Here is a 12,196-nt window from a genome sequence, read left to right as displayed (position 1 = left end):
ATAAATTATATGTGTCCTTCAGGTTATTTCAGCCGCAACAACAAGCTGTGAGCCTGTTTGGCAGCTGACGGATCTGTTACTCAAATTGGGGTGCCTGTTGCTGTCGCCATCTTGCATGCCATGGGGAGCCCACCAGCCAAGGTAAGAGAACTGCAGCTCTGCGCCTTGCTGTGACCCGGCACCTTGCCACTGGGACCTCCCTCCTCCAGGTCTTGAGAGCAAACTCCTTCCTCTTTACATCTGCTGACACACAGAGTGGTACGATGCAGGAGGGTCATCTTGGACTTCGTGAACTCACCGCTTTCCTCTTTCACCATGTAGTAACTAACATGCAAGTGAGCTTTCGTGACAACAGAGACTAGGTGGCCCTTTGCTTTTATCGTGAAGTGTGCATGCTGGCGTGAACACCGGGGAGGAAGAGAGGGCTGGCCTTGATGAGTTTATCTCACTGTAAAATGAAAGTGCGTTACCCCTACTACGTGCTCTCCTCAGGAGCTTGCCCCAGCTGAAAACCCAACATCTTTTTCTAGCAACAAAGCATAATTTATCTTACTTTAGCTGCAGGGGAGAGTTCTGTTGAGCCCTTTGGCTGATTTAGCTATCTTTGACGTAATGTTTAAAGCGCCTGCAATTCTAGTGGAAGTATTTCATGTCTGGACTTGAGTTCTGTAATAGGAAGTTCCATTCAGAGATCTTAACTGATACTTTTTAACATAAATCAACAGAATTATTAACTGAGAGTTACTTCCTCATGTATGTCTTCAAAAAGGAATGGATGCGGTGTCTGAAATCCAAGATACGTGTTACTTACAACTAACCTTTCTCTATATATCAACCCCCATGCCAAATTTTGCAGCAAATAAAAGAAATATGGGCATTCATGGGTTTTAAATACAGTAAAAAAAACAAAGTTACATGCTATGACTTCTAGAGAATCGTGAATCATTAAGAATGAAGAATGCTACTTGTACGTGTGTCATGGTAATATTTGCAAGTGAAATCAAAGATCCAGGAAAATATCAGTAGCTTGAAGAGAAAGCTGAAATGATAGATTGACAATAGTCAAATGTTAGATGCTCAGGGCAAATGACATAAATGCAATGTACTTTGGATAAAATTTGTATCTAATCTATCTACCTCTTAGATCCAGAGGTATCTGTCTTAGATATAAAAGCTATCACTATTAAATACAAATGTTGTATCTGATAATATAATTCTGCATCTGATAGATGAGTCGATAGCTCAGATATAATTTTATCTAGAAAGTCTCAATTGCAGCAGAAGTTCTTGCATTTGATTCTAATGCTGCGAGTACCATTCTGCGAGTATAGACATAGTCCTTGTTAATAGGCAATGCTGCCAAAAGGTTAGAGTGAGACCTTAGCTTCAGGTCAGAAAGCTTCTGTTCCCAAGGAAGGAAATTCATTCAGTACAGCCCGTAGCTCTGCCATACAGCCAGGCAAATTAATTTTTCATAAATGTAAATTAGTAAATAGATATGGAAATCAGAACAGAGTGGGTTTTGTTTATTTCTTTTTATATTAAAAAAACAAGGTGTTTAGAAAAGTGTGGACTCTTTGAGTTATTTAGGAAGACCTACAGAGAAGACTATGTAGTATTCTACTAATACTGTCTGGTATTCCAATTAATTTTTTGCTGTTTAAAGAAAGCTACCAAGTTGGCACAGAAGTGATGGACAGTAGTATTTTACAACTTGCTGGAAGTGCTTTTGATATTCATAGCAGGGTCTTTTCTTCTGCTCAGACAACATTAATCACTCTTTAGTAGTTTTATTTTGTGACCCATGGAATCATTTTTATGTGATAAAATACTCAGAAATAGTTACTAACTGTTCAACCTCGAATGATAAGATTTTGGATAACTGTGATTCCCAAGGAAAACAGCTTTTGTGGTCATGCTCTCTCCTTCTATTCTCTCTCCTGGTTTTGCATTCACTTTTCCCACCAGAACTTTGCATTCCTCTGATTTTGAAGAAAATAGGCAGCTGATGGGAAGGAGAAACTGCTAGCAATATTCTCACTGATGGAGGGGATAAGAATATCAGCCCATATTAGATGTTAAAGAATCTATGTGTAAGAGTGCTTTGGAACCAGGCTGATCACAAAACTTTTTTAACCTTATTTTGATAAATTGCCAAGTTGTAGTTGAAACAAATCCTTAGGATCTAAGATAAAATAAATAGTAAGAATATGCCAAATGATTGTGTGAGATCTTGTGCATAAGATATTATACAGCTTCTGGTACACCACTGGAGGAAGAAAAAGCAATCCATGAAAGGAAGTAATTACTCATATCTGAAAGACATGTATAAACCCAAGTGATAAATCCTACAGCTATCTACAACATGTCAAAATAGTGAGGGCAAACTCTTCACGTAAAACTTCATATACCTTGGTGTTATCTCCTCTCAGAAAATTGGTTACATTTGGTGCAAGGCCATCAAAATTGGCCTTCCAAGTACAAACCAAGAACTTTTGTTTTAAGAAAATAAAGAAAATTAAAGAAAGAGAAGAGAGAAAAGAGAAGAGAAATAAAAGAATAAAAGCAAACCAAAGCAAAGCAAAGGAGAGAAAACAAATTAAAAAGAAAGGAGATGTGGTGATGGGAGTACGTTCCCAGATTGCCCGTCTCTGCAGAAGCTGCCCGCTAGAAGACTAACTTTCTAGTGAAGGCAGCTATGAGATCTTGTTCTAGGAGCAGGATGGAGGGGCAGTAAGGAGTGAAATCAAGCATAGGAGCCGTTGGGAGGTTTTTCTTCTTTTTCTGCCATCCAAAGACCATCTCAGTAGGCTCCTCATTATTAATGAGCTTTGAGAAGATTTCATACTCTCAAAGTTGTCTTTTTGGGATGAAACCTTGAAGTGACCAACTGCCTGCAGACAGAAGAATTATGTATCCTCCTAAAGCTGACCAGCATATTACTGCTTTCTGGAAGCCAGTCTGTAGGTCAGTAAAGGTGACCTATAATCAAAGAGATGTTAGCAACAGATGTGAATTTTCAGTTTTTTTAAGGTTTGACACAGCTATGGCAATTCTACATGTTAGTTTTATCTCCTGTTCATTGAATTTTCCATATTTTAAACCTGAAATCGTTCCCCCAAAATTGTCTTTGAGAGTTTTGAAATGGAGTTTAGTGCTAAATGTTATCAAGTGAATAGAAGTTTGGTTTTTCTATTTCTGTGTGGGTTTTTTGTTTGTTTCTATTTTGTTGTTTGGGGTTTTTGGGGGTGGTGGTGTCATTTTCTTAGCCTACTCTTTGGGACTCTGGGCATGCTACTATTTATTGGTCTGGGGTGTTATGCAAACATACACAGGCAGCCATCATTGACGTCAATTGGCACTACTAATTTTCCAGCAAAAATGGAATGATGCACTTCTGGAAAAGCTACCTTTGACTTGATATTTACAGAGGGAGTTTGTTCCTCTGTGTGCCTATGCAGGAAACTTTCCTCCAGGGAAGTGAACTAAAGAGAGCAAGACCAGTACAGCTGCAAGACTGTCGAGAGCTGTCTGGATATGGTCTGTGCTTATCAATTTGCATTAATAATGAAATCACACATTTCTTGTCATGTTATGAAAATAGCAAATTACTTTAATTATTTTTAATAAAGGGTATTCTGAAATGCTGGCAGTTTTAGGCAAGGATGTTAATTGAGACCACTCAAATCAGACCAAAACAGTCTGCTATGGAACACTGCAGAAGAAAAATTAGCTGTGCCTTTTTCTGATGAAAACAAAAAGAATAAGCCCAATTCTAAACGGTTATCACAGCCTGAAGTAAACTGCAGGCTTGGGAGTGGGATGGCTTCTGTTTTTCCCAAAGTATTTGCACATAATGTTTATTATGGCCACATTTACCTATCTGAACCTCTTTTTTACCCTGTAACAACACAAGGACTAAGCTGCAACAAATCAGAAATAGTGAACAGTCATCTTTGATGTAGGCAGATGTTGACATGTTTAAGGGAAGTGATTGCTGTTGAAAGGGGAAAAGAGGAGGAGTGAGGTTCTCTGGTTCTAGTGGGAGAGGATGAAAGCACGACACCAATGATAACTGTGAGTACTCTGATGATGAACTGCAGATGCACCATTTTTATAAACAATTACATTTTCATCACAAAAGGTTCAAAGCGACTTTGTACAACATCCTTTTCTCCTTTAAAGGCAGACTCTGAGCATGCTTTGGCTTCTGTTGAGCAAGGGGGAAGTGATTACAAAATAACACAGAATTAACATATTAATTAAAAACAGTCAGCTCTGTAATTGTCTACATAATCCAATACTTCATGTTAATGAGACCCACTAGGAATGCTGACTGAGTGTTCCGGTTGGGAGTATTTGCCCAGGAAAATTAAAGTCAAATTCTTTCAGTGGCCAATGGAATAATATGGAGGTGTCCCAGCTGGAACTTGTAATGTCTGTAATGCATTAAATGCAGAATGTTTTAAATTTATCAGTTTCAAATTGGGGGAAAATGTAACAGAAATGGTTCTTGTCATGCAGGAACAAATGTCTTGCATTTTTATACAGGAATTGTTTCAATCAACCATTAAAAGACCAAGAAACAGAGTAATCTGTGATTTGGTAGGTTTAAGAACTCTGCTCAAGGTGACTCTTGAATATTAATCTGAATTTAAAAAGGATGTAACTTTAAGTATGACATCATACGATTTAATATTATGCCTATTTGAACGTGCCAAATCACAGTTGGAATGGCTTCCATTTGATGTAATGTAATTTACCTCTAAACAACACTGAATTAAACTGAATTAAGGCTATTCTCATCTCTAATAAACTTGCCCAGTTGTCTCCACCCCATTTTAAAAGAATTTCATATTAAGTGTAGTGAGTGACTCCTTCTATAGAGAAGTTCCAGTTTCCCCAGCAGTTTGTATCTCCAAAGTTAATAATTTCAATGTCAGGAGCATTAATCATGGTGCTAACTTTCAAAATGAAGTTGTTGAATTATTTTGTTGCAATGTAATGAAATAGATAGTCTCATTTGGGCAGATACGATGTTTCAATTGGTATGTAGTTTAAGCTGCCATTCAAACTGATGCAACACTACCAACATGGTGAGGCCCTGTTTTTATTTATTTATTTTATTTACTGTATGCTATTATTGCTGACAAGCTGTGCTTATATGCAAAAAATATGTAAAACAACAGAAATTTAAATGTTCCAATTTGAAAGAAGAGCAAAATATTTTTCCGCTTATAGTATTATCACGTGTTTGTGTATGTGTGTTCATTCAGGCTTACCAGAATGTCTTTTGAAAATGGCAAATAATTTCTGACCAGCTTAGGTTGGGAAGCTTAATTCTTTGTTAGGGTTAGGGACATGTAACTTGAAATAAGTGTTACGATGATAGCTTGTGTATGGTAGAAATAAATCTCATATATGAAATGGAAGGGGTTCCATTCCTGTTGATATTTACAATATACCTAATGATGTGGGATTCTGTGATATTATGCCTCCAAAGCAGGGCACTTCTTTCATCATTTGAAAGGTCTCTGGTCCGTTCTATGGTCTGTTCACTCAAAGTCAATTGTGCATTCCTCTAGATGCCTTTTGGTGAGCTTGGCCTACTTACCAGTGTTATAAAAACCTAGTTGGGATATAAAGTCAGAAGTTTTTAGAGCATTTTGATAACTACCACGTCCTCATCTAGTGTCAGTGCTGTACCTCGTATTGTCTTCCAAAGGCTCAATTTTGACCTTCCTGTGGCACAGGACTTTCAACAGATTGGCAATACACCCATCACTATGGCTATCCATACTTCAGGTTGTATGAAAATAGGGTGATTGCGTATTGTTTTTGTATTCCGAGCTGGTAAATCTAATTGCATTTGTTTTCTCTGCAGATGAAGTTCTGCCCCATCCACATGCTTTCTGTAAGAATCATTCAAGCTAAGAACATCAAATCAAGAGACCTGTGTGAGTTGTGCTTTGATTGTACTTTTAGTCACCTCCAGAGTTTATGCAGTGAGAAATGTTCCTGAGCTTGAAGGTATAAAAGCAACTTACATAAAGCACAACAACAGAAGTACTACTGCCAGGGCTATAATTAGATTAAATGCCTGAGGTGTCATTAGGCTGGAGGACATATCTAGTGGCACCTTGGGGAACTGGTAAAAATGAAGCCTCCCAGATGAATTTCTGGGACAACAAGGGAAGGTAGGCCTTATGAGGATACTGCAATTAGTAAATCTGCTTGAAGTTGTTTGGTTTTGATGTTCATGATTGATATAAATCCTATAATGGACTGGAATTTTGCCACATAAGGCATGTATTTAGGGACCTTTTATAGCAATATATCAATTACACACAATAATCGAAGGTAAACTAGAGAATTTCAAGCTTTCTGAAGTACAGTATCATTCAGGGTATTTGCTGATCTCAGATAACCAGTCATGTTAAATTATATTGATAGTTTCTGAATCTTCAGATCCAGCCCTAAGCATGTTCCTGAGCATGCAGGCAAACCAGACTTTTTTGTGTACCTTTGTGTTCAACTTTCTTTAACTCATTATCCCTCACAGCCTCCTGTGTCTCCTAAGGTGTACTATAGAACAGCCATTCAGCTGCCAGTTTTGCTCAGGTCTCCTATGGGTTACTCAGCCAGGACAAAGACCTTGAATTGCTCTTTCTTGCACTCTTAAAACCTCTGGTGTGTGTATTCCTCTAGTGAAAAATGACATGTTCAACAAAAAAAGTGTTACTTTACAGCTGAGACCCTTCGCATCTCACTGTGCAGGGCCAAGCACAACCTTGGCCAAGCCTGAATGCAAGGGAGACCACAGGGAGTTGAGTAACTGCCTGATGAAGTGCTTCCTGTACTCCTGTGGCAAATGCCATGTAGCAACATCCAGAGGTGGACACTAGAAAGGTGGTAGTATGACAAGGCCTGTATTTCTGAGTTTCAATGATCTCTTCTATCTACTCTATTGAAGGGACAGTTCCATTTTCCTGCCAAAACCTTGCGGGGCAATGTTATTCACTGCTTGATACCAGTCTGAAGTATTTAGGCATCTTGGGATGCAGTACACACCATCAGTCGAGTCCAGACTCCAGCTCTGAAAGACAACACCTTGGAGATTTCCTTTCACACCGTTGTCAAGCTTCACAAAGTAAATGTGCTTTCCCAACCTGGCTTTTCCCAAAGGATGGCTGCTCGAGGGACTGACTGCACTAACCATAAGGAGTAGATGTAGGCTGGAAGTGAGATGAGGATTTCCAAGTTGCTTATGCCCTCATGTTCTTGGGTCCACACCAGCCTTCAGCTGCAACAGATCTTCCCTAGTACCTAACCCTTCTAGACAGCCATTGTGTCCTTTTTGCATGGCTGGATTGAGCAACAGTCTTCCTGATCTTCTCCATAATACGCATTCTTTTCCTGTAATTATCCTAACAGCCCTTTTTGGTGCTAGCTCTAGTTTTAGTTAAACGTTTTTAACATCATTGACTGGAATCACAAGGAATGTTGCCCGATGAATGGTCAGTGGGGTCTTTCTTACCTCTTTCTCTTGACATGGGAAACATGGCTCTTAGTGTACTTTGGGTGCATGTGTACATTTGCAACTTGTAGTTATTTACCCAGGAATTAGAGGGTTTTCCTTGGTTGCTTCCAACTGATGGTCTATTTATGAAAAAAAAAGTAGTAATATTTGTTAGCCTCCAGAATCATGGCCTTGCCCTGCTTTTTATCTATAACATTGGCATCAGGTTTTTAATGTTTCTCTGCTGCAGTGACTGCATCAGACTGCTATGTGCGCTTGTGGCTGCCGTCTGCTTCAAATCGAAAGCTTCAGACCAAAACCATCAAGAATTCTGACAACCCTATCTGGAATGAGACTTTCTACTTTAGGATCCAGAGAGAAGTTGAGGTAGTAAATAAATATGTCACTATTTTGCATAGGTGAGAATTGTTAGTTGACACTCTGTCAATCAACTGTGCTAATTAACTTAAGAAAATGCTTGTGTAATAGAATTTGCAGCTGATTGGTTAGGACACAGAACTGTTGGAACGAGTCCAGAAGAGGCCACAAGGATGATCAGGGGACTGGAACACCTCCCGTATGAAGACAGGCTGAGGAAGTTGGGGCTGTTCAGCCTGGAGAAGAGAAGGCTGCGTGGAGACCTCATAGCAGCCTTCCAGTATCTGAAGGGGGCCTATAGGGATGCTGGGGAGGGACTCTTCATTAGGGACTGTAGTGACAGGACAAGGGGTAATGGGTTAAAACTGAAACAGGGGAAGTTTAGATTGGATATAAGGAGGAAATTCTTTCCTGTGAGGGTGGTGAGGCACTGGAATGGGCTGCCCGGGGAGGTTGTGAATGCTCCACCCCTGGCAGTGCTCAAGACCAGGTTGGACGAGGCCTTGGGTAAGATGGTTTAGTGTGAGGTGTCCCTGCCCATGCAGGGGGATTGGAACTAGATTATCTTAAGGTCCTTTCCAACCCTAACTATTCTATGATTCTGTGATTCTATGATCTGGGCTATTTTGGGCTAATTTAGAAAGAGCTTTCCCTTCACTGGCTGTAAGGAAAGAGTAGAGGAGTAGCTGTGAATTAGCAAATTTAATCCTACCCTAACCTGTGTAGTTAAAAGAACTTTGGCGGTGTGTTCTTTGGGCAGGTTATCAGTATGGTGCAGAGCACTGATATCTTTTCTGTCTCAGAACAGTGGGACCTCTCTGTTACAAGTAGTTGTTTTTGATTTCATATGTTTCCCAAGACTGGGTTTAGTGATGGTGTTTCCCATTAGCAAACTCCTGAATGAAAGCATGTTTCTTTATTCTTACTATTGTGCTAGCCAAGCAGCTGCAAAAGTCTATAACCCCTTTTTATTTCTGTGTGATAACAGCTCAATAAGAGTTCTTATTTGTTTTTTTTCTACTCCCAGAACATCTTAGAACTGGCAGTGTGTGATGAAGATCCACTCACCAAAGATGACATGCAGTTCACAGTTCTTTTTAATGTTGCTAGAATCAGACCAGGGGAGACAATCCGTGAGACATTTGCTTTGAAACCAGAGGTAAGGATTCAGGAGACTTTACAGCAGCCTTCCAGTACCTTAAAGGGGCCTGTAGAAATACTGGAGAGGGACTTTTTATAAGAGCAAGTGGTGATAGAAAAAGGGGGAAAGGCTTTAAACTGAAAGAAGGAAGATTTAGATTAGGCATTAGGAAGAAATTCTTCACTGTGAGGGTGGTGAGGCACTTACACACTACACTTGCCCAGAGAAGCTGCCCCATCCCTGGCAGTGTTCAGGTCCAGGTTGGACAGGGCTTGGAGAAACTTGCTCTAGTGGAAGGTGTCCCTGCCCATGGCAGGGTGTTGGAAGTGGATGAGCTTTAAGGTCCCTTCCAACCCAAACCAGTCTATGATTCTATGGATCTATGAAAACACAGGGAGAGATGGCAAGACCTCATTGTCCACATTGGCTTCTATGTTAAGTGGTATTTGGGTCTGCATAAACAGATATCCTTATATACCATTATCAGTATTTCATCAAAACAGATATAATTGTGCTGAATTTTTGTGACTTCATAAATCTCTTTTCACGGATTCAAAAAGTGAAGCAGCTTCTCTTTCATGCCCAGCATCTCTGTGAGGCCAAGAAATGTTAACAGAGAGCATTTGTAAAAAGTCATTTTTATATTTTATAGTCCAAGTAAATAACTTCCTTACCTTTTGTCTTTATTCAACTTTTGCCATGCTTAGAAGACACTTCCTCTTTAATGGCAAATCTAAGACAACCTTAAGACATGAAGACAATCCACTCAGCACCTGAATTAAATGGTTCTTTCAGGCTTCTCCTATTGGTGGTCTTGCTGGATTTCCTTCTAGGTGATTCAGATTTCTGTAGCCCATAGTAAAGGCTCATCTGTTCTGCTAACATCTTTGGTATCCTATTAAAGAGTCCATGAAAAAGAGTTGTCCAGAGAACAAAGCTGGGGTAGGTCTGTGACAACTCCAGGGCTTGTCTGAGCTGTGGCTGAGGTATTGGTACATGCTCATTGCAGGTAGGAAAGTGTCCATATCCAAAAGAACAGCTACTTCAAATGCTGAAAGCTGTTAACATGGATATTCCTTCTACCCTGCAGACTGGTGCCATGCACTTCTCAGCCAGTGGGTGAGTCACTGGGAAATATAATGATTCAGTAACCACCTCAGTACAGACTACTCTTGCCAGCTTCATCTCTGCTGGATTCCATGCTCTGTACATGGAAATGACACTGGCCTTAGTCATTTTGTTGCTGGGATTCAATGCCTTTCTCCTATGCACATCATGTTTACAGTAAGCCATTATATTTCTGCGTCAGTCAAGCTTTCCCTTGTGATTTTATCTTTGGAAATATGTATAGTTCTACACGTCCCACAGTGGGAGAATATTGATCTTATGTGCTTTTGCATGTGGTTTCCATTGCAGTCTTGGCTTTGGAAAGAGGTAACACACAGCTTTTCTTGGTAACATTAGCAGCAGAGATGTTAGCCATGGAAGTGCTTTTTTTTGTGTGTCTATACTGCCAAATTCTTTTAGCCTCCAATAATTCATATTTATTTTACCTTTTAGAGGGAGACATGTACTAAGAAATGGGAAAGTTTAGAAGTGGAATTCTGGATGGAAAGAATGTGAGTAAAATTTCAGAGCTGAAAAGGTATAGATCTGCCAGGGAGTAATGATATCTCAAAGAAAGAGGAACTTCTTCCAGCTCTTCCTCCCAGCAGCAAGCTTAAGTTAGTGTCAAACTTTTTTACCTTAAGTTCCCCAGCTAGTTCTGTCATTCAGTGTATTTCATACAAATTTACCTTCTGTTCGACACGTGTATCCTGATGGTGGAAATGTAGTAACATTGGCACAATGTGATAACTCGGACACAAGGTACATATAAAACTTAACAGAGGTGCTCTTCAAGTTAATATTAATTGAACAATGCCTAGAAGACTATGGTGAAATTGAACACAGGACATTTGGTTAAACTTGAATAACAACAAATAATAAAATTAAGACCATCCCCCTTGAGGTGGTAATCAACATTGTCTGGAGGAGTACAAACCCATTAACTTCATCTCTCTTCTAAACGCCATTACTAGTTTGGTTGAAAAAACAACCCTAAACTACACATTCTGGCGTACCTGAGCTTAGCATTACTCCAAAAAAGTAACATAGTCCAGTCAAAACTGAGTAATTGCATGGTAAATATGGCTTCTTATTCTTAGACATGGAAAAGCTGCAGAAGAAAGTCACTGGTGTTCTTGGTTAATATCTTCCACAGTCAAACTCAGGGATATCGATTTAATTTGTCTATGAGAGGTACTACACCAAGAGATGGTGTAAGCGCCTCCTGCAAATGTGGATGCAGTCACAGGCAGATATATAAAAAGGACAGAATAAGATGCAGTGCTTGGAAACTGGACTGAGCAGATTCGGAGTAGATATGAGGAACATCCTTCACCATTCAAGTTATAAGGCATGTGGGGGGTTCTCCACTCTTGGAAGTCAAACCTCCTTATTTATATTTAAATACATTTTATAGCTGAAATAAAAGTTTTAAGGCTGGAAGTGATGTTTGGTAAAATACCCCAGACTTTGCAGAAAGTCAAAGGTTACATACTACATAACTTTATTGGTCCTTTAAGATATATGAAAGCTCTTACGAATGTGTGTAGCAGTTGGGGTATTGACCTCAATGAGAGATGCTGTTAGTAGACTCTATAGATTCTCATAGTATTAAACAACTACACCCATTCAGTGACTGACCTAGGTCTTACAAGGTAAAATGTCTGGGACAAGACCTTCTATTACTTACCTTTGTGTTTTCTAGTCATACATATAGCTCAGTGGGAGCTAATTCTTATTTGCTGTTCATTTGTAATCAGTTGTAAATTATAATCTGGAACAGCCACAACTGTCTTTCCTAATAAGTATTTACAGAGTGCATTAATAGTAGTCTTTGCTTTCCTCGAGTCATATACTCATTTGTTAATAGTAGGACATGGCTCCACATAGACCTTTGTTCTGCTGTATCTTAACATATAGTTTTAAGCATTGGTATTTTTATGGGCTCTCCTGCCTTTCTTCTTGTTAGGTTACTATATTTTGGTTCACATGCTTAGTAGGTGATCATATATTATGCCTTTTAGAAAGCAAATAGTGATACTAATGTAACT

The 12,196-nt window shown here is 39.4% G+C and overlaps 1 protein-coding gene across 3 annotated transcripts in view; it reads left to right on the top strand.

Annotated features, from left to right (window-relative positions):
* The window catches only part of LOC130596398 (cytosolic phospholipase A2 beta-like), a 51,074-nt gene that overhangs the window by 19,592 nt on the left and 19,286 nt on the right, over window positions 1-12,196 (top strand). For 2 of the 3 annotated variants that reach the window (XM_057403944.1, XM_057403946.1), the window contains exons 2-6: window positions 23-141; window positions 5,885-5,957; window positions 7,770-7,906; window positions 8,925-9,056; window positions 10,599-10,657. In XM_057403944.1, the coding sequence (XP_057259927.1) occupies window positions 121-141; window positions 5,885-5,957; window positions 7,770-7,906; window positions 8,925-9,056; window positions 10,599-10,657 (422 nt within the window). In that variant the 5' untranslated portion in view covers window positions 23-120. Of the gene's footprint in view, window positions 1-22; window positions 142-5,884; window positions 5,958-7,769; window positions 7,907-8,924; window positions 9,057-10,598; window positions 10,658-12,196 lie in introns of those variants that run through there. The other variant, XM_057403947.1, reaches the window with a different exon arrangement.

The sequence above is a fragment of the Pezoporus wallicus genome, unplaced genomic scaffold (genome assembly GCF_028554395.1).
Source record: "Pezoporus wallicus isolate ANWC-B61680 ecotype Strahan unplaced genomic scaffold, APGP_CSIRO_Pwel_v1 contig_8673, whole genome shotgun sequence".
Lineage (NCBI taxonomy): Eukaryota > Metazoa > Chordata > Aves > Psittaciformes > Psittacidae > Pezoporus > Pezoporus wallicus.
Note: the sequence above shows the minus strand (reverse complement) of the source record. Positions and strands in the feature narration are given on the sequence as shown.